The sequence below is a fragment of the Neopelma chrysocephalum genome, unplaced genomic scaffold (genome assembly GCF_003984885.1).
Source record: "Neopelma chrysocephalum unplaced genomic scaffold, ASM398488v2 Primary Assembly neopelma1_84, whole genome shotgun sequence".
NCBI classification, from domain to species: Eukaryota; Metazoa; Chordata; class Aves; order Passeriformes; family Pipridae; genus Neopelma; species Neopelma chrysocephalum.
In genome coordinates, this window is record NW_020897746.1 from 3,448,819 (window position 1) to 3,475,756 (window position 26,938).

Sequence of the window (26,938 nt, forward strand, 5' to 3'; positions counted from 1 at the left end):
CGAGCGCATCGCTCGCCGCGGAGGAGGCGCGATGGCCCCGCAGCGCCGGGCGCTGCCCCGCGGCCCCGAGAGCGCCGGGCCCGGGCCGGGCCCGGCGACGGGAACAGGGACGGGCCGCGGGGGCCGCCGGCACAGCAGGTACCGGCACAGGGGGGCCCTGGCCCGCACCTCCCGCCCGCTGCCCCGGGGCGGCGGTGCCCAGGCCCGGCCGTGGGACCGCGGCTCCGGGGGAGCTGCGGTGGGGAGCGGGGTGGGATCGCGGGTGTTTGTAAATATATGTGCGTGTTTGTGTGTGTTTGTGCTCAAAAGCAAGGCCGGGCGGGGCTCCCCAGTATCGGCCGGTCCCGCTCGGCCCGTCCCTTGCTCACGGGCCCGTGCTGTGCTCCCCCCGCAGCGCCAGGAAGGGCCGCTCCCGGCAGGATCCGCGGGGATGGTGGATGAAGGCGGCGATCCTGCTCCTCCTCTTCGCCGCGGCCGCCGGCGGCCTCGTGCTCTGGAGCCGCCTGCTCGCCCAGGATGGGATCTCCGGGGATGGGATCCTCCAGGATGGGGTCACCGAGGTGCTGGCACATCGCAGCGACAGCCTGCGGGACAAGTTCGTGGAGATCCCCTGTTCGGAGGACTACGACAGCCACAGGCGGTTTGAAGGTATTCGGGCAGGCTCGTCCCACGTGGGGTGACTGTTCAGAGGGCCATAACACCCGAGTCTGTGAAACCAAACTTGTGCTGCAAAACTCCCGTGTTTCCACCAAACTTCTGGTCACTGAGTGTTGCTTAAAGCCCCAAACGTTCGTGCCCCTTGGGCCAGCCCAGAAGTTGTTCTGAGAGGTTACTCTGTCATTCCTGTGTAATTCTCTTCTGATGCTGCTTTGCTTGACCTCTGAAATAAACCTTTCGCTAAGCCTGTTTCTAGTTTCTTTTCATACTCTGTTGATTCCTGAAATAGGCTTTGGGAGTGAGTTAGTTGCTGGTTGATACCATACAGGGTATGGAATGGAACTGGTTTAGGGCACTGTCTGTGTCACCAGCCTGTGGTAATTGCACAAGTGCCAGTTTGTGACTCGCTTGTTTTGAGATGTGCATGTGCTGATATCTTTTGATGCTGCCTACAGAGCACTTCTCTGCCTTTATGTCCTTCAGCTGAGCCTGTTTTTTTTGTCAAATTGGGATTTGTTTTCCTTGGCACTTATTTTTTTGGAGGGTTGATATTGGTTCTTCAAGAAAAATGGAAGATTTTCATCTTCTCTGATGAAGAGCTGTCAGGAAGCCACCAGCAAGGAACCTTCCTTATTGGGGGAATTTTTTTTGACAGAGCACCTGAAAACACATGTTCTGTGTTAACTTAACTCCTCATAGCTACTATGAGGAGAAACTGCTGCTGGCTTTATTTCATAGTGCAAGGCCAGAGAAAACTGCAGCCGGTGTTGCCACAGATTTGGTTATGATTAAAACTCTCTGTGTTCTCTTACTTGGGCTTTTGCTTATCAAAATAAACCCCCAAAACCAACACAACCCTTATCTTTCCCTTCCCTGGTTTGCAAGAGGAATTCTCTGAGCTGTGGACTTGTGGTCTTGGCCACCCCATCTGTTATTCTTTCTAACTTAAGGAAGGCAGGAACTTCAGGGATATCTGTCACTAGGAGGAGGAATGAATGTGTTCTCCATTCTTGGGGATGTCCCGAGGAGCAGCAGCAAATGCTGATTGCAGGGTGAGGTGTGACCTCTTGGCTTTATGAGGACGATTGACTTGCTGATCAACCCAGGAGGGACAAAGGGGAGGCATCTTGTGTTTGTATTTTGATTTTCCAATTAGATGTTTGCTTGCTCCTGTTTCTCAATGTGTGGGATTGATTTGCGTTTTTAGTAGATGTTTTACGTGTGTTGCCCTGTGTGTTCAGAAGGAGATCAGCGGTGTTGGAAACGCGGGAGCAGCTGTTAATTGGTTAATTGAAGGCGTGCTGTGCTCATGAACCCTGCACTTGGCTTTTTCCCCACGCGAGGGGGGTGATGAGCTGCGACAGCGCCGAGCTCGGTGTGTTACCGACAGCGGAGCGAGGCACAAAATGCCAATTGTGGTCATTGCCAAGCTGGATCCAGCTCTGGAGCTTTGGCCACTTTGGAAGCAGGTCTCAATCACTCAGTAGCTCCTCATTCCCAGCCTTTCCTCTGGCCTGACCCCCACAGCTGCGGGCTCTGGGTCAGAAGGAGGCACATTCCTCTTATCACTTGGTGTCTGATGCTCAGCTGGGAAGTTTCCACAGCTAAGATGAGCTTTTTATTTATGCACCTGCCCCCTGCTTCCAACTGAACTGGTGCAACTGAGCTTCCAATTTGCTTCAAATGGTGTGGGAGCTGGTGGCAGAGCAGGTTTTATTTCCATAGCATTGCCTGCCTGTAAAAATGCTCCATACAAAATGAAATGTGCTATTTCTCAGAGGCCAAGCACTTAAATTATTGCATTTGCAGAAGGAAGGGTGTTGTGTGAGCAGAGTCTCATCTACATTCTGGAGGCTGTGGCCAGATCTTGGCCATTTCTGCTGCCTTGAGACATGGTTAGCTACTTAAAACTACTGTGGCTACTGGTGTGTCTGATGAAACTCCTGTGTGGGAGACAGTATTAAGATGCTTTACCAGAGATGAGGTCAGTGGATGTGGAAAGCAGAGAAGCTTGTGAGGAAAGTGGAGGAAAAGGTCTGACACTGAGACTGTTACAGGGATGGCAGCCAATAAAGCTTTGCCTGCTCTTGTCCTGCTTTGAGATGGATTGTTCCCACAGGGATCTGGAACTAAATGATCTTTAAAGTCCCTTCCAACTCAGACCATGGTCCATCTTGATGGAGTCTTTTTTTCTCATGGGAATTATGTCTGTCTTAGCAGTTCTTGGCCAAATACCACTTAGTAGGAGACGAAGCTCCAGTTTGGGCACTTGGAGCCCTGTGTTACATAGTGGTTTCTGTGCACTGAACAGGAGCAGGGGCCAGAGGCACCACTTGTGTTTTACATGTTTTGATATGTTCCTCCTTTACCTTGACTGAAGAAATACATCTCTGATATCCAAAGCTGACGGTGCCTTATTGGATAAGATAATTTTGTGTCTACTGGGCATAAATTTGTGGAGGCTCCTGGGTACTTGTGATACTAATCTGAATTTCTCCTGAGTGCAGGTTCTCTGGGATTGCTTTTAACACTTCATTGCTCCCATGTGCCATGGTCTCTGAGACAAAGATGACACGTTTCTTGCTGCTGAAATTGTTTTCAAACAGACTGTTCTAATTTTGCCTTAGTATTCACCCACTGTTTGTGCCTTACTCTTGGTACCTGACTGACTTTATGCTGGACTGTATTTTTCTTTTTTTTTTTTTTTTAATTTCTCCATTTAGAAAAGGTTATGCTGTTGCCTTCAGAACACCTCCTGCCATCTCTTTGTCAGAGACCCCAGACACGTAACAATTGTCTGAGGTAACCCTGTAATTTTGCCGAATTTGGACTCTCCAGCACCAGCCTTTCCAAAAGGATGAGATCTGTGCTGATGTTTGCAGCTGGAAATGGCACAAATCTCTCCTGATATCAGAAGGCTTTGCAGAATGTTGTAGAAAGGAAACTCCCAATAGCCAGGTTTGTCCTGGAGTATTGAAATTCTCCTTTGAGAATTTGGCTCTTCTCTACCTGCAGCTTTCCCTTGCAGCCCACAGGAGACATGGTTGGGGTATATCCAGTAAGATGGAGTGGAAATTCCTACAAAGCACTTATGCTGTGGCAAAACTTCTCCTTCTGTCAGCCTGGTCATACTTATTATTTGCTTTTGATCAGAGCAAACTGATGCTTTTGACCTGCATGGGTGAATGGATTGATTTCTTTGCAGGAGTTTTGTGTTCTGAGGAGCAAATAATCCTTGAAGAGACACTCAGTGCAGGAGCAGAACATGTATTGGCAGGTGCCAGAAAATACTCTCAGCCCAGCTTTTCTGTGGCATTACATCTCCATGTGGATCTTTCCCAGAAAAGTGCCAAGTGTGACATCCCAAAGTCTCTGGTGGCTCAGAATTGATCTTATTTGTTCTTCTTGCCTGAAGACTGTTGTGGACCAGACTTCTAATTCCTTAAGAACTTTCATTTATTCTTCACCTGGAACTGTTACTGCTGGCTTTTCATTCCCATGAGCTTTTAAAATGTAATGTTGGATTTCTTAGCAAGGAATTTTAAGAGACTTTTTTATCAAATCTGCCCAAGCTGTGTGCTTCAAGACACTTGTGTGCAAAATCTCATATAAAAACCTGCCCTGCAGGTGGCTGAAGTGGTTTCAGTGGCTTTTTTTGCTTCCTCTTTGTGTTCCAGGGTGCACTCCTAGGAGGTGTGGAAGGGGTGTGAGCGATGCCATAATCACAAGGGAAGAAGCTGAAAGAATCCGTAGGTAATTTTTCTTTTAGCTCTAACTTTTCCAAGCACTTACTTTAATGCCACTGTACCAGTCTTTGAGGTGCAGCACAAAGCTCAGTAGCTTAAGCAGGATGGGTTAAACTGCTTAAAACACTAAATTTTGGGGGTTTTAAAGCCATTTTGCATTTTTGCTGTAGTGAAGGCAGTTCTCTCACAGAGTCTCTGAGGGGCAGAAGTTCTTCACTGAAAAAAAGGAAAAGGAATTAAATTGAGTTTTAAAGGATTTTCAATTTGCCTCCTGTTTCATTTGGCCTTTAAAAGCAGAACAAAACCACAGAAGTCTCCTTTCAGCAGTCTTTCTGGGTAATTATGAACTGGTGCTGACCTTGTAGTCCTCTGTGAGCACCAAGTGCTGTGTTTTAATCAAATAGTAGGGGTCAAATTGTGCAGTTAGAAAAGTTATCAGCCTCTCTGAGTGTGATTTGCATTTGATAATCAAGTAAGTGGGGAGTGTCAGTAGTGCTTGAAGGGATGTGCAGCTCCTGAGTGCTTTGTTCACTCTGTGATTCAATTCAATTGGGCTCCTGATTGTGATTTTCTGCACTGTACAGGTTTATTTGTACTGCCTCCAGAATAAATATCTGGGGTTTTTTTATGTTTAACTTTACTTGGCCAGAATGTATTTAAAAGGTAATGGTTTGGGGGGTGTTTTGGGGATTTATGGGAGGGAGCTGCAAGCTCAGAAATGTTCTGCAAAAGAAATACTTCATTTTCATGACAGGCTGCAAGATTCAATTTCTAATAAATGGGAGCTTCTGTTAACTCAGTTGAAGAGTTACATGTTGTAAATAAGGATTAAAGGACAAAGTAATCAGACTTCAGTTCTCATCTGAGATTATTGTTTTGCCTGCAGAATAGCAGAGAGGGGACTGTCCTTGGGAGGATCTGATGGAGGGGTGAGCAGTGTCCTGTTACTTTCTACATTCTTTTACTGCCAAGGCAAAATTATAAATGTATTTTTTGGGGTCGAGGAGATGGAGAATTTTTTCCTTCCGTTCAAATTTGGAAAAAAATTTGTTTGGAAAGTTATCTCCTTTAATACCTATTAATACCTCTGTTAGCAGTGTAACTCCTGACTTGTGCAATATAGTTGCCATTTCCTTGAATTCAGTTTAGTTATTTCTAGCACCTCTCTTGAACTGATTTTCTCTTCATCTGGAAACAGTTACTGTAGCAGAATTGCAATAGTTTGACTTCTGAAACTAAATTACAGTGGTTCACAGCATCAGGTAAAGATTGGTTTTGTGTAGTGACAAAAAAGCCATGTAATGTCTTAAGCAAACCTTGGAATAATATTCTTTAAAATGAAACCAATCCCACTTATATGTAACAAGCACATTTACTTTAATTTCTTTACCCTGTCTTTGTTCTCAGAATGCTTTTGTGTACAAACAGAAACTGTTTCTTGAGTATTTGCAAACACAGCCACTTCTTTAGGCCTCTGCTGAATGAGGGCATGCATTAGCAGAAAAGGAGAAGGGTTTCAGTGGAGAAAAATAAGACTTTATTGTCCTTGTGACTGATGAGAAAGACTTGCAAAAAAACATAAACCAAGAAACTGAAGCAGTGCTGCCCATCTCAAAGAATATGTTTAAATGATTTAACAACCTCTGTTCAGTTCTGTTGGGATCCCTTGGATTTCTTCCAGTTCTGTGGTTGCATGATTTGCCACTTTGCCTGTTGGGACCCTCCCCTTGGCTCCTGGCATTAGTGGGTTTCCTCTCCTGTGCTTTTGGGGCCCTACATGTGATTTTTCATTGCACTTCCACAAAGAGGAATTACAAAGGTAAGCTATAACCCAGCCAGCCTCATGGATTTGGACCACAGAAAGTGTTGTCCAGCTGGGGGTCAGGGAACTGGGGAACCTGAGGCAGAGAAAGCTTGGAAAATATGAAGGGAGTTAAACCTTCTGCCCCAAAGCACAGAGCTGGGCAGGGGTGCTGAGCTGGCTTTGCTGGACAACAAGCCAGAGCATCAGACAGATATAAATCCATCATCTATGTTATGTTGGAAGCATCATTGAGAGGTTGTTTAAGAGAAGAGGGAAGTGAGGGAGAGGGGAAGATGATGCTCTCACTGCAATAAAATAAATCAGCTGAGGATCTGATGTGCATGGAGAGGTCTGGGCTCTGAGCCAAGCCTCTCACATGGCTCAGGCTGTAAGTGTGAGGAAGTTCTTGTGTGCTGTTAATCCTTAGGGGAAGGTGCAAGAGCAAAGTTTTGTAGTATTGCATTGAGGCCTTACCCAAAATAGTGGATAAACACTGAAAGATGTTAAACACAAGAGCTGACCAGTGTTTCTGGGAGATCAGAGGATCATAGGATGGTTTGGGTTGGAAGGGGCCTTAAAGCCCATCCAGTTCCACCCTCTGCCATGGGCAGGGAACCTTCCACTCTCCCAGGTTGCTCCAAGCCCAGTCCAACCTGGCCTTGGACACTTCCAGGGATGGGGCAGCCACAGCTTCTCTGGGCAACCTGTGCCAGGGCCTCCCCACCCTCACAGGCAAGAATCATGTTCAGGAGAAGCCTTTAAATACAGTCTCTTTACCAGGTTTCTTTTATACCTCTTTCTCCTGTTCTGCCATTTTCCTCTCTCTTTTCCAGTGTGCCAGCTTGTATTCCCCAGGTCATGGAGTGAATCTTTTCCCCACAGTGCTGTCTTGGCTCTCAGGTATCATTAGATCCTGCTGGGTGTGAGCTGATGGGGTTTGGATGAAACTGTCTTTCTTCATTTGAGCCTTTCATCTTTTCCAATCTCTTACCCACATAGCATACAAAATGTTTCCAGTCTTATTTCATCCAGCTACTTTGCCTGTCTGCTCTCAAGCTTCAAGCCACCTGGATTAGGTTTGGCTTGTTGCTTTAATTTAGAGTGTATGGATAATTCTATCCAGTTATGCCTGTTGTTCTAAGACTGTATTTTTTCTTTTAAAATATACCTTAAATAACTGCTTGTTGCTGTTTACTTATTTTTAATTCTTTCTTTAGCCACTTTGATCTCTCCACTATTCCAAATAAAATGTCTACAGATTTCTACTGGGGTGCAGACTGCATTTTCATTCCCTTGGATTTCTTCTTAGCCCCTTTTTAAACAACATATCTGGGTTTTTTTTGGTCTGTCATATTTATTGTATTTTGAATTCACAGAAATGTGTTTGTGTCTATGTGTCTGGATATCATTTATTAATTTAAAGACCTAAACTTGCAGTTTGTGACTGTCAGTTCTCTCCTCCCTTTGTTGGCTGCCCTTCCCTGGAGTGCTGAAGCACAGCACAAAAACTTCTTTCCTGTTCCATCTTTTTATGTTGAGAAAGTCATGACAAACACCTGAATTATTGAGGCCTCCCAGAAGTCACGCCCCAGTTGTCATGCTGAGCTCTCTTATCTTCCTTTGTAATTTTTCCTGGATTTACTTTTATTTACACACGCACAGATTGAGGCTGGAGGAGGCCATGGTAATCTTCTGGTCTGACTTTCAACAAAATCCAAGCAGGAGTATCTTCTCCACCACTAAGCTGCTTTCCCTTGTGCAGTTGTTTTATACTCTGTTCCTTTCTCACAGAACGTGAATTCCATTGTTCTCTTGATGTTTGCCTCAGCTTAGTTTTTTTCTTCTTCATAGCAATAATGACATTTCCCTTTTCAACCTCCTGTGATTTTTATAATTCTTCCCTGCCTACTCTTTCCCTGCACACCCCCCTGCCTGTGTTACCCCTCCAGTCCTGAGTGGTTCCTTCACCTCCTCGGAGGTGCTGCCATCACAACAATGCCCTGGTGGAAATAAAACCACTCAGTTCCCATCACACCTCTTGGCATTTATGTGGAAGCCCCAGAAAAGAAATGCCTGGATGATCCAGCTGCAGTGTGTGTCCTGCATTCCAAGAGGGCTGGCAGGAGTGGCCATCTATCCTCCCTCTGCAGGGAGAATGAATGGATTAATCTCTGGGGGAAGCAAACAGCCTGTGCAGCTGTGATGCCAAACGAGGGGTTCTGGTGTGAGCCCCCCAGCCCATGTTGTGGTTCTGCAGACTGTGCCCCTTCTTGCTCTGCTTTCAGCCCTCCCAGCCAAACTCTGAGGTCCTCAGAATGCTGCCAGCTCTGCCTTTTCCAAGGAGAACATAAAGCCTCTGCAGGTCATATCTCATACCTCTACAGGCTGTGTAGTTTTCTTCCTTCCCAATTAACCTCCTGATAGCCCTTAGGAAACCCATACTTGGGAGGAAAGACCTACTTGGCAGCCTGTCTTTTACTTCCCTCACAGCTGTGTGCTGGTGTGATTGTCTGGGCTTAGCTCCAGGAAGCTGGAGAGGAACTGGTTGTGTCCAGTGTGTATCTGGTGTAAAGTTGTCCTGGGCTCAGTAGCCAAATATTGCATTTAACTTCCACAATGACCTGTGCCTCCAGCAGTCTGACTGATGTGTGAGTCACACTGGTTACACTTGTGTCTCCTAATTAATCCTAATTAATCCAAGAGGCATTTCCCTGAGACCATACCTCTTGTCTGTCTCCTCCTGTCTCAAGTAGGGAAGGGTATGTAAAGGTGGGATTGTTTTGGGAGTCTGTGCAAGGCTCCCTGCAGTGACACCAGGTTTGTGCTGCCCAGGACTTGGTGGCCAGGTAGAACCTCCACTGCTCCTTCTTCTCAGCTGGAGTGTGTGAGCATTCCCACAGCAGCAGTGGGGAAGGTTTTGAGTGCTGCCAGCTCCTCTGGAGACAAGTAGAAATAAGTTTTTTGCATTCTTCTCCTTTGGGTAGTGTGTCTGCTGTTTGCTTTAGAAATATTGCTTAAAACCTTTTCTGGGCTGGAGGAGTTGGTGAGATGTGAATAGGTATTTAATGCTTGGCAATCCCTTTTAGGGAGGAACAAAGGCAGGGCCTGTCATGCTTCCCAAGATGGGAAAATTGATCCTTTTTGCCATATGCTGAGAAGTGCTGAGTACTTGAATGTTCTTTTTGAATCCTTTTAGCAGTGAGAGGGTGGAGAGTATGGGACTAACAATACTATAGGTTTGAAAGAACATGTATTTGTGCTTTTTCTTTTTTTTGAGGAAGTTTTATTTCCCTTCTATAGAAAGTTCTGAAAACCAGGATATGGGGGTAGTCCTGTCAAACAGCCTCTCAAAACAGGGTTGTGGGTATGTGTTTGCCATCTCTGTAGAGCTTTCAGCCTGGGAACACTGACCTGAACTGCAGGCTGACCTTTGGTCAGATAGCTGGCCTTGAAGTAACCAAGGTTTTCTTCTCAGTGTCAGAAATTATGATGAAAACGTTTAATTTTCTGAAATGGCAGAGGCCAAAATAAATCTGTTTTGGTTTCTTTCCCAGGTAGCTGTTAAACAAATAGTTCTGTGCTCACCTGTAAACAAGTCCCTGTCTGGCATTAAGTTGTTTCCCCCTGTTGGAAACAACTCCAAAGAATGTTCTTTGTTTTCCAGATTCCCTTTTCAGTCTTCATCTGGCTTTTCTAGGCTTTATATTGTAGTTATTACCTGTTCAGTTATAAATACCTACAGTTCTTGGAGGTGTCTTTTATTGATTCACTTGGTTATTTTGGATCTTCCTAACTGTAATCATCTGAGAAGAAATGTGTGAGTTTGAAAAGGATGTGGAAAGAGTTAGAAAGGCAATTTGGTTTTAAATTAAATTCATCTTTTCAGCGGTGTCTTGCTACTTCTTCTAATCTACTTCAGAATGGTCACAAACATATTTTTGAAGCTGCACACGCTGTGGCTTATATTTTTGTACAGAACTAGGGACCAAAAAATGAAAGTATTTTGCTTGTGAAGCTTGAGTAAAGCCTATTACAAGAACTGCTCTTGCCTGAGTGTGAGATTACTTGTTTTCTTAACAGTCCTCTGAAGCTTTTGGACAACTGTGGGAAGGGGAGGTCTGAAAAGCTCATGCTGTGTCCACTTGAATAGCTTGAAACTTGATGTGTTTTTCAAGGGGTAAATAAAATTATTATAAATAAGACTATCCCTTGTAAAAGGAGATGTCAGTGGGGTTCCCCTGATTCAGCTCTGGAGCTCAGAGCAATTGAGGCTGCAGAGATTTTTCTGAGGGACTGTTACGGGTGTTTTCCTGCATCACAAGGGTTATTACTGCTGGGATTTTGTTAGAATAATGTGAATGGTATGTGGTGCATCAAAAAAATGACAAATTCCAAGATGAATATTTTTGCCTGGATATTGTATCAGAGATGTGATTACTTGGGTGTCAGGCAGGTTAATTAACTGTTGCCATTTGACATTTCCAGTATTAAAAAAAGGCTGCTATTAGAAGTGATATTTTTAAATACTGTTTAACTGATGCAAACCAAACATGTATTTTGTGGACAGCAAGGGACATACAAAAGTGTACTTTATTCAATTCAGAGAAATATTTTAGAGTCCTGAGGGGTAGCTCTCCATCCTGGCCAATCTGAATACTAATCTTTTTAGCTTGTCTGGAGCTTAGCAGAAGAGTTTGGCTTGAACTGGATGAAGAAATGGATTGAATTTTCATATGTAAAAACTTTTCACTGTGTGGTTTTCTTTTACAACAGTTTAGAAACGGAGGAAGAGAGAGTTTGGCTTTAGTAAGCCTTAGAATTCTAATTGTTCTTTTAAACAGACTTTTTTATGTCTATATTAAATATGAGAAGTATACAGGAACTCAGGGTGAAGGAGAAGTTTTAATAACAAATGCTGGGCAAGATAAATATTAGTGCTGCTACTTGAGCACTTCACAAATACTGGAAAATGAGTCATCTTTGTGTGGAAGGGAAATGTCTTCAAGAAGGAATCCTGGAACATAGTATTTTATCCCCAGCTCATGGCAATTCCCTGTCAGGTTTGAACCTCAGGAATAGCAGTCCTGTGCCTTTTTAATAGTACCTGAACATTCTGTGCATCCATACAGTGATCTCAGAGGTCTGGAGCAGTAAAGTAAACGTTATATTGTGAACCCAAATGCCAGCAACCAATATTTTTACTTGGGAGGCTGTGGAAGGTGAGAGCCAACTTGGGACAGTTATTAAAGGTCATAGTTAAATAATGATAAAACCTTTTCATGCTCATTTTTCCTTCTGTTTCCTTCTCCAGGCATCAATTTTGGACTTGCACTCCGGAGCTCTTTCCCTGGGGAAGCATTTTGTTAATCTGTACAGGTAAAGTGGGGCTGTGGCTTCCTGCCTCTTGTTATCCCACACCATCCGTGCCCAGTCCCTCTTCCAATTTCTCAAGCCCTGTGGGCTGGGATTAGTGATGAGAAACTGTGGAATTTGCTTGGATTCACCACGGTTTCCACAACCAGTTAAAGAGCTTTTGTGCCATGAGAACTGATCTTTTGTTGAGCTGGGCTCTTTGAAAGCTGCCATCATCTTTATTTTGAGGTTCTTGCACCAGTAAATCATAGTATTTTTTCACAGTTAGAGTCTAGTTTGTCAGCAGGGGAAGAAATCAAGCAGGCTGAACTCTTAAAAATTTGAATCCATGTGCTTATTTCGTGATTTGGGAGGGAACTTTTTTTAATGCCTGGGGAATTCCATTACCAGCTGCAGCATTTTGATCCTTTAATCTTTCAACATTTAATCTTTTAGCAATGCTTTTGCACATCATGCTCAAAAGCATTTGTAGGATTTTTTGTGTTGTGTTTTCACTCTTTGATTGTGAGCAAATCACAGGTGGGGTGAGGAGGCATCTTGATGTTACTCAGGGATTCTCATTCAGCAACTCCTCTTTTAGCCTGTTGTTTAATTTTTCAGGTACTTTGGGGACAAAATTCACGACATCTTCACAGAAGAGGATTTTGCATTGTATCGGTAAAGGTTTCCAATAACTGCTGAATGAACCACAAACCTGAACTTTGTATTTTTGGGGGTTTTTTAGAGTGCAGGTTGGGAGGGGATTGTCCTTTGCATTCATACATACACTTGATTTTGCAGCTCAGAGTAGTAATCTCTGGGAAATAAGATGACTCGAGGAAGAGAAATAAGAGGATCTTTTGGTGACTGATCAACAGCATCAGCTGCTCTGAGCAGACCCTCATCAGCCATGGCAGGGCAGTTCTGATGGTGTAAATGGGATCACACATTTCCCTCCCTGCCCAAGGGGCTGATGCAGCCCTGTGAGCAAGGGGAGCTGCTTTATCAGAGTTCTGGGGTGATTTGCTGGAATATTGTAGCTGGGATGTAAAATCCTTCATCATGAACTCCTGTTTCTTGTGTTAGAGGATAGAGACAATTCTGTGCCATTATTACATCAGGAACGTGGGTTTTTGGGGGTGAAGTGTAGCAAGACATTAAAAATGGTAAAGCAGAATTTATTATTATTAAATGACTGATGTTCTGACTGGAGAAGCAGAGCATAATCCCCCTCACAAGTAGCTCTATAATGTCACAGCTTTGCCATCTGATGCTTTCAGCTTCCCTGTTAAGGGAGACAACAAACACAGCGAGTTCCCTGTGCCTGTGAAGGTGTGTGGCCAAAGGAACAAGGATTCTTTGTTGACTAGACACAGTGAATCTTTTAGTTATGCATTTCAGCTGGTTTCTCATAATTTAGAATGCCCCTGGTTTGAACACTTTAACTCTTTTTTTTTTGTCTTTTTTAACTTGCCTTTGTGAAGGAATCTGACCTCCCTCTAGTGGTGGTAGGAGTTTGAAGTAGTCAAATAGGTTTATTAGTTTTATTAAAATAGTAATTAATTAATATTATACTAAAATATTAGTCACTTAAAGCTTATTTCTATTCAATAACTGTTTTTAGATACCGTTGTCCTTCCAGATAAACTTCTTTAAAAGGTGTTTACTTCTGATCCCAAAATGGCAAAAATGAGATGGTTCCTTGATTATTATTTAAAGAAAATATATAATTTCTATTTCACATGAACAGAAGCATTCAGTTTTTCAATAGTCTAATGAATTGATGCTGTGAGAGGAGACAGCTGCTTGGGAATATCAGTATTCCACTGGGATTTCATGCCAATGTAGGGGATGTTTCAGCCTGCTGGATATGAAGCTAAAACGAAATCTATTGTTAAATGTTTCTGTTCGTATTAATGGCAGTGCTTTAACATGGATTGTAGTACTTTATGGCCTTAATGAATGATTTTATGCTGTTCTTGGGAGCATTTATCTTCATTACTTTCCCTTACCTCCCAAGGTCAGTTTAAAAATACACTCTTGAGAGAAATAACTGAATGTAATTCGTGTCTAAGTATTACTGATTGCAACAATAACAGACCTGAGTAGGCATCCTGAGCCAGGGGGATGGTTTCTAAACTGTCTCTGTCAAAATTATGTCTCTTCAGAATCAATTATGGTTTCTAGGCTGATGCTTTAACCACCATCTGCCAAGCACATGACAGCAGTTCCTCGTTTCACAGAATAGATGCATCTTTATCCAAAAGGGAGACCTTTAAATCAGGATGTTTGGTGTGAGGGTTGACTTGAGCAGCAAACAGCACTATCAGAGATTTATTCTGAAAACCTTACAGCTTATTAAGGCAGAGACACAGAGCAGGGGAAGAGCTGATAGTTTGCTTTCTGCATGTTAGATTTGTGTTCAGGCTCTGGCTGTAGGAGATCCCTGCCTTGCCTGCTCCAGCTGCCTCTGGGGCTGTTCCCTGGGAGGAGCAGTGGTGCTGACAAGTGGGATAACAGGGAAGTTGAGTGGGATTGAACGTGGAGTGTTCCTGTCACCGTGCTTGAATCACACTTTGCAGTGGCTCCCAACTGCATTTTTTGCTCTTCTGAGCAGAGCCTGTATCTTACAGAAACTGTTCTGTGGCTCTTTTAGTCCTTTTTGCTGCTGCTGCTGCATTATACTGGTGATTTTCAATCTAGTGAACTTCCTTTTTATTAACTTGTATGTTCCTTGGACTTCTAACTACTTCATTGGCTTGTTTTATTTTCTGCCTCATCACCCTAACTCCAAAATAGATTTCAGTAACTGGTTTTACAGAATCTCGTGGTCATGTGTTCTTTTCATGGAGGTCTGTTCTGCCTTTATTTGAGTCTGGCCTGTGCATTTTGTTATTATCCAGTTATTATCCAATGTCTCAGTGCAAATGGACAAGGCTGACAGATTTGGGGGGGTTAATTTGTTGCTGATATTTCAGACTGGGTGCTGTACTTGTGCATTTATTGCCAAGGCAGAGCTCTGTGAGTGCATCTGCTCAGAGCCAGGGTACGCCCTGAGCAGGCTGAATGAGGGAATAATTGCTGTGTTTATGGAAGCAAATGCTTATATTCTCCAGCATAAAGAAGCTTTTTCCTTGCAGCCATAGTACACCAGAACTCCCCCAACAGTTTTTCATATGTGGGGGACACAGAGGAAAAAGGATAAGGAGTCAGTGGGCCAGGATCAAGAAGGAAAGGGAGGCTCCTGCTGCTTCTGGGTCCATGAGGGAACAACAAAGCTCTGGCTGTACCAGATCCAAGGGAGCCAGAGTTCCTGGGCTTATTCACTCCTTCCTTGATAGCACCTTTTAAGCTGAAATTTGGCTTATCTTGATTTACACATGAAGTACACCACATTTGTCCTTAAGTATTTTGCCAATAGCCTACACAGGCTGTGTCTGGAACAGCAGGGAAGGGAATGGAATGAAAAACTTGCAGTCGTGATATTGATAAATGTTGGAATGGCCAGGTCAGTGGAAAATAGGCTGTACAGAAGGGTTTTTATAGGCTAAGAAGTGACTATTCTCCTTAAGTGATTTTGTTCTGCTTTTCAAAATAGTTACGTGCTGTATTTTGGGAGAAAACAACACAAAGGTTTTAAGAAACAGGATTAAATCTTGAACCCCAGTGTTTTCATTTCATCATGTTGTGTTATTGCATTCTTTGCTGGTTTTTAAATTTCCTCAAAGTTGACTGTTAGCTGAGTGTGTTTACTGGGATTTGCCAGAGGTATTCCTCATTAAGCACAAATCTCTTCTTTTTAAAGTGCTGGGGACTGAACCAAGAGGGGCAGTTCTAGATGGCCCTGGCCTGGCAGAGGGATGCTGCTGTAGCAGCAGCTCTGTACAGCATCCCTTATGTGACCATTAGTTTTCTATTTTGATAACCTTAAAAACCTTGAAATAAAATAAAAGCTCTGTCCTGTTCTTCCTTGTCTCCCAAGAAACACAGGAATAGCCAAGGTAGAAACACTTTGTCTGATCTTTGAAAATAATTGGGAAAGACATCTTGCATTCATTTTGAGAGGAAGTCTGCTTATAATACCAATATATATGTTGATCAAGAACCCCGAGTTTCATGGTGCCAGGGACTTCATCAGGTGGTTCAAAATCAGTCTAAAAGTAGTTAAAGGTTCTTCAGAGGCAACCCTTTATGAGGGCACAACTTTACAGTTACTTGCTTTGGATTAAAAATACCTGTGTGAAAGACTTTGATGTTTTCAGCAGTTAATAAACAGTGAGGAAAACAGCCTGCTTATAGAGAAAAACTGTAAAACCTAGGCCACAGGAGACAAAGAGGGTTTTTTCCTTGATATTCTGGGAATCAAAAAACCCAAAGCAACCAACCCCAACCCAAACCACTTTTTTGGATGTAGTACATCATCTTTATTTAAGGCAAAATGAGAAAGTATGGTTATGTGTTCCTCATGATCTATCAGCTGAGGAAGGAGCTTGGCTCTAAAGGAGCACCAACAGGGAATGAAGGAAAACTCAGAACAGCAGGAGAGGTGTCACTGAGCATCCTGTGCTCTGTGTGTTCTTTGCAGGGATGTGAGACAGAGAATTCAACAAAGGATTGCTCAGGTGTTTGGGATCAGCTCTTCCTCCATGTACCTGACCAAGCCAACCTTCTTCTCCAGAATGAACAGCACAGAGGCCAAGACAACCCATGATGAGTACTGGCACCCCCACGTCGACAAGGTGAGGAGGAGGCTGAGGGGGGATTCAAAGGTCTCTTGTTATTATTAGATCACTTTGAAGTCATTTTGCATTAAACAATCAGTCAAACATGTTTGAAAATTGGTGATTGTAAAAATCCTTCAGGGGCTGAACCTAATGGGAGATAAGTGAGTTTTAGAAACGTAGGCCATTACATCCCATTTAATTTTATTTTCTCTAATTTGGTTTTGCTAGGATTAATAAATTGTGAGAATGACTAGTCAGGAATCTCTTTTGTCAGAAATATTGATTAAATTGACCTGAATTTCAGCCAGGTCTGGCAGGAGCTGTTTCACAGTGGCCAATTGATCACTGTTATTAGTTGATCTGAGCCTTTTGATAAAGGCTTAACATTTATATTTCAGTTATGTGTGAATTGAGGCTTTTTTACTGTATGGTTTTCAGTGGGGATATGGTACCCCCTTTCAATAGTTCAGTGTTGTGTTCTTTTTAGAATGGAAGTATTGTGACTTTAAGTGCTCAGTCTTCTATCTCTAAGTTCAGAGCTTAGTACTTTGCATTTTTAATGGACTTATGTGATTTGTTTTGAGTTAATTTCTGAATATAACTGGATTTAAAGGTTCTGTGAAGTATAGCAGAATACAAATAATGGAAAAAAACCCAAAACATGAAAAACCCCCAAACAAAGAAGCTCCACAGCACAATACCCACATTTCATGTCTTCAGGATTTATAAATGAGTCACTCTGGAGTCATGGATTACCCAAAATGGAACCAAACAAAAATCTGCCCATTAAGATCCAAGTTATGCTCAGGGCTAGAATCTCTAAGTGGGCAGTGTACCTTGAAGTCTATGACCTGAAACATCTAAGATGGGAAAATCAAACAGAGAAATATTCCTCACCTGAAAGTGTTTCCTGGAAAAAGTCAGTCTGAGGGAAGTGCAGTGTCTCTTGTTGCTCACAACATTAGTGTGAGCTCCTTGTGCCCTTTCTTGTCACGTGAGCAAAAGCAGCTTCAATGTAGAAAACGTGCTGGTCCCTGACCCAGCTGCTGGTTGGAAGCAGAAAGTCCAGCAGGGTGGAATCCACAGGCCCTGACACAGCAAAGCCAAGGCCCGGGTTTGGATGCTCCTGGTTTAAAAAGCTGGGATGTAACCAGGGGATAGGAGTGGCTGTAGGACACCAGAGGTGAGAAGGATGGTTTTGAGGTCCACATTATCTGGACTGGTGCTGGTGGGGAGTGGCTGCAGGGAGCAGATTGTGCTGGGGGGGTTTACAGGGATTCCAGCACCTCACGCTCGTTTCCAAGAGACACAGAACAAACCAGGGATCCAGGTTGTGGGAAGTGCAGTTAATTCATCAGTTCCTTACAGTTTTCCCGCAGCTTCAGAGAATCAAATTTGACTGCCACAAGGGAAGAGAAAGCAGTAAATTTCAACAGCTGATGCCTATTTTCTCCACTTTCTTCTTTCAGCCCCCAAAAAGCATATTTTAGAATTTCAGACCCTGATTTATTACTATAATGAGATTTGTGTCTGCATAAGCATTAGGCTTGCCAATATGCTCTTTATTCTTTTCTGCATGTGTTTTCCATTGAGAAATGAATAAAGTTGTTGGATAACCTCACAATTAAGTGTTTCCACCTAAACATCTCCTACAACGTACAAGTTATTTTGTCATTTAGAAGCAAATAGATTTCCATGAAGAGGATTTTTTTCCCTTGAGTCTTTGTCCTGACATCCTGAGAGTGCCTGAACATGATGGACAGCAGGGTGGATGTTTTGCCGCTTTTATCCTTCTGTTTTGTCCATGTTTTGTTTATCTTGCAGGCAGGCTGTTCAGGGAGCAGATACATCAATTGATTGGCCTTGGCTTTTTCTAACCCACCCTCAGCTTCAAAACACCAAAACAGACAGAAAATGTGCTCCCTTAAACTTGGAATGCATAATCTAAACCTTAATAGTGTCTATACTGAATAAGTGGGTTGTCTGATTTCTGACAGTGGTTGATCTTGGAGGTCTTTTCCAGCCTAAATAATTCTTTGAGGCTATGAAGAGATAATTATCCCAGTTGGGGCAGCTACCAAACACCTTGTTCATAATCAAAAGCAGTTTGAACAGAGACTAAATAGGATGAAGTTGTAGCTTCACAGGTTGCCTTGAGTGCAGTCTGGCTTGTATTTGACTTTCTCCAACAAAGTTTTCACTTACCACTTCCAGACTGCAGGTGAAAGCAAGGAAAAAAATCCATTGCTATTGATCTGAGGTAGGAAGTGCTTCCCAGTTAAGAGCATTAGTCTTCTTCTGTGGCCTCCAAAGCAAGTGTGAATACAAGGCAGTTGAAGAAACATCAATAAAACTTGGCAGTTTGTTGGATGCTTTTGTGTTGTATTGTTATTTATTCTTCTCCCTTGGAACAGGACAAGTCACTTTTTTAAATTGCTATGCAGAAATACCTAGTGAAGGTTACTCCTAGAAGACAACAGGATTTTTTCCCTTGCCTCTTTCCAAAAGAAAGGTAAAATTAAGCCTTTGAGAAAAGAATCCGATGCGTTTCTTGTTTTAAAGTCTGACAGTTGTTACAAAGATTTTGGCTTCTTGGAGCACACAAATACCCCTCTTGCCTATTCCCCTGTGTTGCTGAGCCTATTGCAATGATACTTCTAATCTGACTCCTTGGTTTTAAAGATTTTTAACTGCATAATGGAGTAGTACAGATTTATTGTGTCTATCTGAGGCTTTGGTGTGTTTTTTTTCCCCCTAAAATTTATTTGGTTTGTAGTTACATAGAAATGGAAACCCTGCAATCACCCAGATGACTCATTTAATCTTGTTGAATTTATAAGCATATAAATCAAATAAAGAGAGTGTTGGTTTAAGATGTGGAGTTTCATCTTGGATGGAATTTGTTTGGAACTGAGGCTTTCAAATGTCAAAAATCTGATTTATACTGGAGTTGCTGTTGCACACTGTCAGCAGTGCAGTCTTAGAACGTTCTCTAATAGAAGCAATGTGGGCCTTGCAGATTTCTGCAGTCCCCTGCCTGGGCAAGGATCCTGTCAGCCTTCACAGAATCATCAGGCTCTGCCAGAAGATCCTTCTGGACTTGTTTTCCTTGAATTTCTTCTATCAGAGCTATTCCAGGACTTCAGTGCACATTTTCTCGAAATTATTTTGGTTTTTTTGTTGTTTTTTTTTTTAAGCCTCAACTTGGCCATGATCAGTTTCTAGCTATTTTTCCCCTCCTCTCAGTTCCACCTCCTCCCATCCCCATGTATTTATAAGGCAGGAATCATGTCCCTTTGCAGCCTTTTCAGCCAAACCTCAAAGTCCCCTCACCTGCAACGTGCTCTCCATGTCCCCAAACCTCCCCCAGCCCTCTCCCCTCTGGCTGCTGAGTCTGGCTTTTCACTCTTATTTTCTTCCCCTAATGTTGTTACACATATATAAAATACATCCAGAGATCTCATCTGTGCCTTAAAACAGCATCATCTTTGTCCTTTGAGGGAGTTGAGCCTCGTGTCTGCTCAGAGCTGTCACCTCAGCTCACCTACAGCCCCCTGTAATTCAGAGACAGGGGATTTGCTGTCCTGCATTGTCTGCTGAATAGTTCCTACCAATAAATAGGTCACTGGGAGTAGCTATCAAGGCTGTTTTTGTGATTATCTACACAGATATAGGTCGAGTAGATAGAGAAAAGAGTAGTTTTTACTCTTTTTTTTCCTGCAAGATACCAAGGTAGACCGATCCTGGCTGGAAAGTGAATTTTCTTCTGCTATGGAAGGCAGAGGATGTTGTCCTAAATATCCTTCTTAGTAACTGCAGACCTCTTGCATAGTCCTACAACTGTTTAGTTGCATATAAACATGTCCCTCAAAAACCCAAGGGTGCCACTGCAAAATGTGTCTGGCTAATTCTGACAGTTCTATTTATAATAATCACCTTTAAAGAACTATCATATAAACATCATCATGAGCATCTGCCATTAAATATTAGCTATGTTTGACCTCTTTTGGGAAAAGAGTGCTCAAAAAGAGCACACTGACTCTATGACATATCAGACTGAATGGAAATACCTGCATTTTTTCTGTTGAGTTGTTCATAAGGAGCTGGAGAAAATTGATTTGCTGTGGCTGTATGGCTTATCCCCTGGTTTTAATGACAGCTTTTCTCACATAGTTTGAACTGCTGATTCAAATTACTAACCTGTCTGCTACTGGAAATCATTACCAGGGTAACAAATACATTTGATGTACATGGGAGGACTTTTAGCATTTTAACTGAGTATAATTTAGTGCCTCCTTTCCATAGTGTTGGATTTTTTGGGCCTGGCTGCTTCTGAGAGTTAGTAATGAATAAGGGCAGGAACAGAAAAGCCATTTTGCTTTGCACATTTAGTCATCTATAGCAATTAGATGTGTTTGGTTAGGCTAAAATGGTTTGTAGGCAGCTCCTTAAAAGTTTAGAATTGCTAAAGCCACCTTGGAGAGGAGGGGGAGTGCACTGAGGGAGCAGAGATTGCTGCACCACTGAAGATTTGATAAGAACAATTTTAATGCCTTAAAATTGCAGGTATGAGTTGAATGAACTTCACTGTGCTCGTGCCTTCACGGGCTGGAAACCTTCCTTAAATTGATGGGAAGTTTTATCACCAAATCAATGAAGTGGAAAATAACTTTGCAGAGCTGATTTGCATGAGAAGGGCTGCAGAATGGCTGCTTTGAGGTGCTGCAGCACCACGTGCTCATTAATTCCCATTTATTGCCTCGTGTTGCTACCAAGGTTTGGGAAAACATGGGGGGGAAGGGGATCACTGTAATATTTCTCTCATTCTTGTGATTCAGGCTGTGTAGTGCAGCTTATCACCAGATCTGGCTTTTTGCCTTTAAGCCCTTATGGTCAAAATAATAAAATGAGTAAGAATGAGAATGTCTTCCTGTTCCATCTGCTGCTCTGTTCTCTTCAGTCACTGCCCTTACAGAATAATATGTACAATTGCTCTTGAGCCAAAAAGTTAACTGGCACTAATGAATGTAACTTGAAACATAACTGAAAATATTTAGAAAACTTCGAAGTTTGGAAGTAGCACCTACCTCTGACAGTCACCAGGTCAGTCAAAACACTCTGCAAATGCTGGGTGTTTATAGAGTACTACTGTGCTGCACATTTCCCTGTTTGACAGTGTAATGCTGAACTCTAGAGCTGTGATTTACTGGGAAGAAACTGGAGAATACAGCCATTGATTTTAAGGATGTTTTTAATTGCTGGTGACGTGTAGATATGAAAGGAAATATTTTCAGAATCAGCTAAACTCAGTGTTAAATATTTAGATAGCTTCACTGTGAGCATTAATGTATAATATTTCTCTTCTCCATCTTCAATGTACATATCAAGCAAAAATAATGCTTTACAAGGAAGGAAAAATCACTTTGTTATACTTAAAAATGGGATGTTTGGTCTGTAGGCTGAGAAGAAGCAGAGACTTAGAAAGTCACGTTTGAAGGTTTTTAAACAAAACCTGTATGGAAAAGAGTAGAAGTTCCTCCAGCAAATGTGTGTTTATTTGGAAAGTCTGATTTATTATTACCATGAAGCTCCTGCCTGGTAGCTGGTGAAGAAGTGAAAAGTAAGGTTTCCAGAAATCTATAACCATGGTTAGATAATGGGTGGGATTCATTAGTCAAAGGCTGTTCTTCTGCTCATTAACCTTTATCTTGAAATAGTGTAAGCAGATCTGAGCTCTGCTGTGTTTTGGACACGAGGCAGGGGTGTAACTTCTGGCATTGTGGTGTTTTTGCTCCTGGATGATGGAAATCAACAGGAGCACTTCTCTAGTTATGGAAACTGTGATAATAAACATGACAGGCTACTCGTGTGTGTAGCACATGTGTACATATAATAGAATAGACTAATAAACAGAGGATTTGTTGGAAACAATGTTCTCACTTTTCAAAGAGCTCTTTCTTAAATATGTCAAAACTGGATAATTAGAATAACCCATCAGATCTGTCTGCTGAATTATTCGTGCTCTGCAGAGGTAAGAGTAAGAATTTGGTAATTTTTGGTCATGTTGTCTTCCCCCCCCAGGTGACTTATGGCTCTTTTGACTACACCTCTCTGCTCTACCTCTCTGACTACAGCCAGGACTTTGGGGGAGGACGGTTTGTCTTCCTGGATGCAGATTCCAACAAGACAGTCGAGCCCCGAGCAGGTACAGCCTGGCTTTGCCTGCAGGAGAAATGGTTCATTGTGCCATTTATTGACTGGGTGGGCTGGCACATGTTGTGGGATTGTGTGTGGTAATAATGCAGCATTCTGTCTTCACATCGATGACATGAGAAGTAACGATTAAAAAAGGCCAAAATGTGGCCACGGTTTGACATATCTGGGCCACAATAAGTGACTTCCTTGAAAGCTGTAGGGCTTAGGAACTGCCATCCAGTTCTGACAGCTTAGCAGGGCACTGTGCAGCAAGAGCAAATCCAAAATAAACAACTTATTTTAGACTGGCCTGAAGTTCCTTTGCTATTCAAGGTGGGCTTAATCCCCTGAGATGACTGTGGGCTGGGTGTGAAGATGATTGATTACCACAGCTCTGCTAACCTGCTGGAACATGGTTATAAGTCCATCCCTGCTTCCAGGAGATCTGACAGGGATGAGCATTCTGATGGCTGTCAGTTATACCTAAATAGCATATATACCTTTGAGGCTGGTTTGAGATTTTTCTAATAAGTGGATCATTTGGAACTAGAATTACTCTGGGGCAGGATGTCTAGAGAGAAAGAGCTCAGTCTCAGCTCATCTGTCTGGCAGGTGAGTGCTGAGCTTCCAGCAGTGTTACCTTTTATAATGCAAGACCAGCCACACTTTTGCAGGGAAAAAAAAGCCAAGGACAACTTTATATTCCTACTGTGTTCTGTATTTTTTTTTCAAGACAGAAAAGATGGAAATTTACTCATTTAAAGACAGCCTCAGTAATTGTCTGCTGCCAGGCATTACCCCAAGCAGAACTGACTTTAGACTATTACTGCCTGCAAATTGGAATGGTGTTTTTTGAATTATGGTTCACAGTGATCCGCTCACCTGCAGTAATGCTGTCTTAGATAAACTGAGATTATCTACATTCCGGGTTCGGTATCAAGAATTGTATGTTTGATTATTTTGGCTTTTATGGTTGGAAATAAACCCTAAGCTGAAAGTATCACCTTTTGCAAAATGCTCTGCTTTGAAAGGGAGCACATGAAACTATTTCATTGCCAGATGCAATTCTAAGATTAACATGTGTTTATAGCTGTAGAATTCATAGCTGAGTTCTGGGTGTGGCAGGAGAGCTGTCTCCTGGCTCAGTGCAGGGGCACTGTATGCAAAGTGCCCCTGACTTAATTTCCCAAAGTCTGTAACTGTGAAATTGCTTCCATTCAGCCCTATCCAGCTCATTTTCAGGTTTTCTGCTGCAAGGTGTTCGCTCTTGATGTCATTTTGAGGTTTTTTTAACAGCACCTGGTTGTTGGTTTGTGGGCAGTGGGTGCCACAGGCCTGGTTGCACACACCCTTTGAGACAAAACAGTGCAAAGGACAGCTCCAATGTGCTTCATGTACACAACAGAAAATTCATCTTAATGCCAGTTACCCCTTTCTAACACACTCCTCTGTGTAATCAAGTTGTCAGGGCTCCATCATTGTGTCACTACCTGTGGTACAACCTGAAGCACTGCTGACATCCTGTGAGCAAAGGAGAAAAGCTTCTGAGGTGAAGCACAAGGTGAAGGCACTTGCACTTACTTCTCCTCTTGCTGACAAAATGTGGCTTGGGAGAGAATGACCCCAGGGTCTTTTCTGTTGCTGGCACAAGATGATGTATTTGTCATGTTCAGAATGTTCCTCTGCAGTGTTTTTTCTCTCCTTCTGTCTTTTTGGCTTTTTGTTTTGTTTTGTTTTATGCTTCTTTTGATCCTTGGTGCTTGGCTTGTCACTCCAGCCCAACTTTTAAAACCACACGTTGACAAGCTTTCCTGCTTCTCATTTAGGAGATCCAGGCTTTTTTAGAGATGACTGTCATAATCACTGGTTCAGTTTTAGTGCTTGGCAGCTAATTTACCTTCTCTCTATTGCTAATGCCATTGAAGAACTAAAACCTGGCACTTCTTGTTGTCTCAAACTTGGGCTGCATTTTGGGAGCCTGATGCTGTGTGCCCAAATGGGCAGGTTTCTTTTTCTGTGGGCACTTATTTGTCCAAGTGTCAGGCTTTCCAGCAGGGGACAGAAAAGTCATTGTTAGTGATGCAGCAGAGCAGAAAAGCAGTAATTGGAAATAAAGGAAAAAGCAATTAAAAAAAACAACATTGTGGGATGTCCTGTGTTGAAAGTGCTGCTTGGGCAAGTCCAGATGCATTTCCAGCACTTTAACAGTGAGGATCAGTGTTAGCCAGGCAGTGGGGGACAGGAAGGACTGTTCTGTTAGGAATGGAGCCTAAATTAAAATGCTTATCCCTTCTCTCAGTATGAATCACTTGTGCATTGTCTAAGAGCTCTGTGAGTCCCAACTCTCACATATTTCAGTGAAAGACTCTGATTTGTAGGATGGTCTTTAACATCCCCTAGTTCTGTTACTAACAAACACCTCTAGCTTTAAGGAGAAATTATAACTTATTAACCTCGAGGCTTTTGAGGTTATTTTCTTTTCAAAAAACATGAACAAGTCAGCCCCATGATGCCAGTTCAAGTGTACAGACCTTTGGCTAATTCATAACCAATTTTGGCATGAAGGAACACATCTTTCATGTGCCCTGATGGGCTGCAGAAATATCTATGTGTCTTTTGACTTCAGTCAGGACCTCTGTCTGCTGCAAGAAACTCACTGTACCATGAGTAAGAGAATTCTTACTGCCAAGGGAAATACTACTTGGAAAAGACAGCATTTTTTTTGTGCAAAGAAACAGATCTAAAGTAGTATCTGTTTCTTTTAAATATCTGTGGAAATTCTGTTGCCAAAATTATCATACTGGTATTTTTTTTTTCACCCTTTGCACCAGAGTTGGTTTTGTTCAGGAGAGCAACCTTTTCAATGAGGTCCTTCAAAATGAAACCTTTCCACATTAACTTCTTTTTGCTGGTCTGAGACATGTCTTAGTAATCTTCAATAGATACAGGAAAATTAAGAAGAAATGGCAAGACATTTTTTCAGCCATAAAATTGGTATGTTTTCTGCTACTGCTAAGCTTGTGAGTGTAAACCATATTTAAAATTTCATAATTTTCTAAAGTCTTGTGTGAATTTGGGGACTGACAACATTAGGACACAGACTTCACTTTATCATAAAGTGTAGATGAAACCCTGCTGTAGGGGTGAAATCTCAGTACTGGTTCTATGTTCATTATTTGCATGTAAATTTGGTTTCAAGGTCAGTTTTGCTGCACTTATTTTCAGCTTACAAGGTAATTTGTTCCTCATACAAGTTGTTTATTATACAAGGGTAGAAGGAAAGGTCGCAGTCACTTCTTCTGTGTGTTTGTGGAAGAAAATAATCTGTGGTGCAAAATGAATTCTGTGCTTTGGAGAGTGAAATGTGGCTCTTCCTTGAATATCAAACTTAGCATATTCTCACAGCTGTCAGAAGTGTGTTTTTGAAAGTGTAAACTATTTGATTTGAGATATTTGGGAACTTGTGAAGTTGGATTATTCTTCATTTAGGATGGAAAACTGTGTATGTTCAAATGCACACGAGGCTTTCTCATGGTGCAGGAATGGGCTTTGGGGGTCTGTGGGTGCATTCACTGAGGTGCATTGCACTGGTTAGATATTGCATGACTCTCAAATCCTGGAATCATGATAATAAGTGCAGTATTCCAGATGAAGTGGTGGGAATCTGTCATATCTTTATCTTAGTGTGCTCTTTAAAAAATCAGGTTCGAGGAATTCCCTACTAAATGCTGAGGAAATGCAGCACAGTGACATGAAAAGTAAGATTTCCAGGTCCAGGACTCCCACAGCAGCATTAACAGAAGATGTGAAAAATGTGTTTAAAGCATGTATTTAGTAATTTATCTTGTATCATGGAACAGGGGACATTTTTCTCCCCCACTGAGATAGTCTGATCTTTCTCTGTATTCAAGCCACATCATCCAGATTCAGTCTAGATCATGATAATCTCCTGCCATTCCTTGCTTTAATTTTGCTCCAATCAGTAAAAACTGGAGCACATCTTGAAGTTGAATCAGTATCAGCTGAAAGTTGAGAAGGATTTTTTAAAAAGTTCTCCAGAAGTAGCTCCCAGTCCTGGTGAGGAGGAAATGCAGCTCAGTAAGAACCAGCCCTGCAAAGTCCAGGATTTACAATACTCATCACAAACTGCACCAGGGACTGGGAGGGGATTGCAAAGAGAAATGGTAGAAAAAGGAGGACCTGTTGCAATTGTGACAAAAATACAGAGAAAATAGCTCCTCATTTCTCTGTAGAACTCTGAAGACTTTCTTTTGCTTTCTGTTTTGTTACCTGTGGAAGGATAATTGTCTGCCAGGCTCTGGTTTTGTATTCTAGCAGTGCTTGATGACATTATTATGTCATCAAGGTTAATTATGGCATTAAATGAAATACTATTTTAACTAGGCCCATAAAGCAATAGATACCTGGGAGTGCAGGTCAGACCTGCACTTAACATGGTG

At 42.4% G+C, this 26,938-nt stretch overlaps 1 protein-coding gene across 2 annotated transcripts in view; it reads left to right on the plus strand.

The window, feature by feature from the left end:
• The first annotated feature begins 12 nt into the window (after positions 1–12).
• Positions 13–26,938, plus strand: part of OGFOD3 (2-oxoglutarate and iron dependent oxygenase domain containing 3) — a 43,255-nt gene continuing 16,329 nt past the window's right edge. For both annotated transcript variants that reach the window (XM_027691920.1, XM_027691918.1), the window contains exons 1-8: positions 13–138; positions 395–648; positions 4,335–4,410; positions 5,290–5,332; positions 11,519–11,583; positions 12,181–12,237; positions 16,145–16,298; positions 22,365–22,488. In XM_027691920.1, coding sequence (XP_027547721.1) covers positions 32–138; positions 395–648; positions 4,335–4,410; positions 5,290–5,332; positions 11,519–11,583; positions 12,181–12,237; positions 16,145–16,298; positions 22,365–22,488 — 880 coding nt within the window. In that variant the 5' untranslated portion in view covers positions 13–31. The remainder of the gene's footprint in view (positions 139–394; positions 649–4,334; positions 4,411–5,289; positions 5,333–11,518; positions 11,584–12,180; positions 12,238–16,144; positions 16,299–22,364; positions 22,489–26,938) is intronic.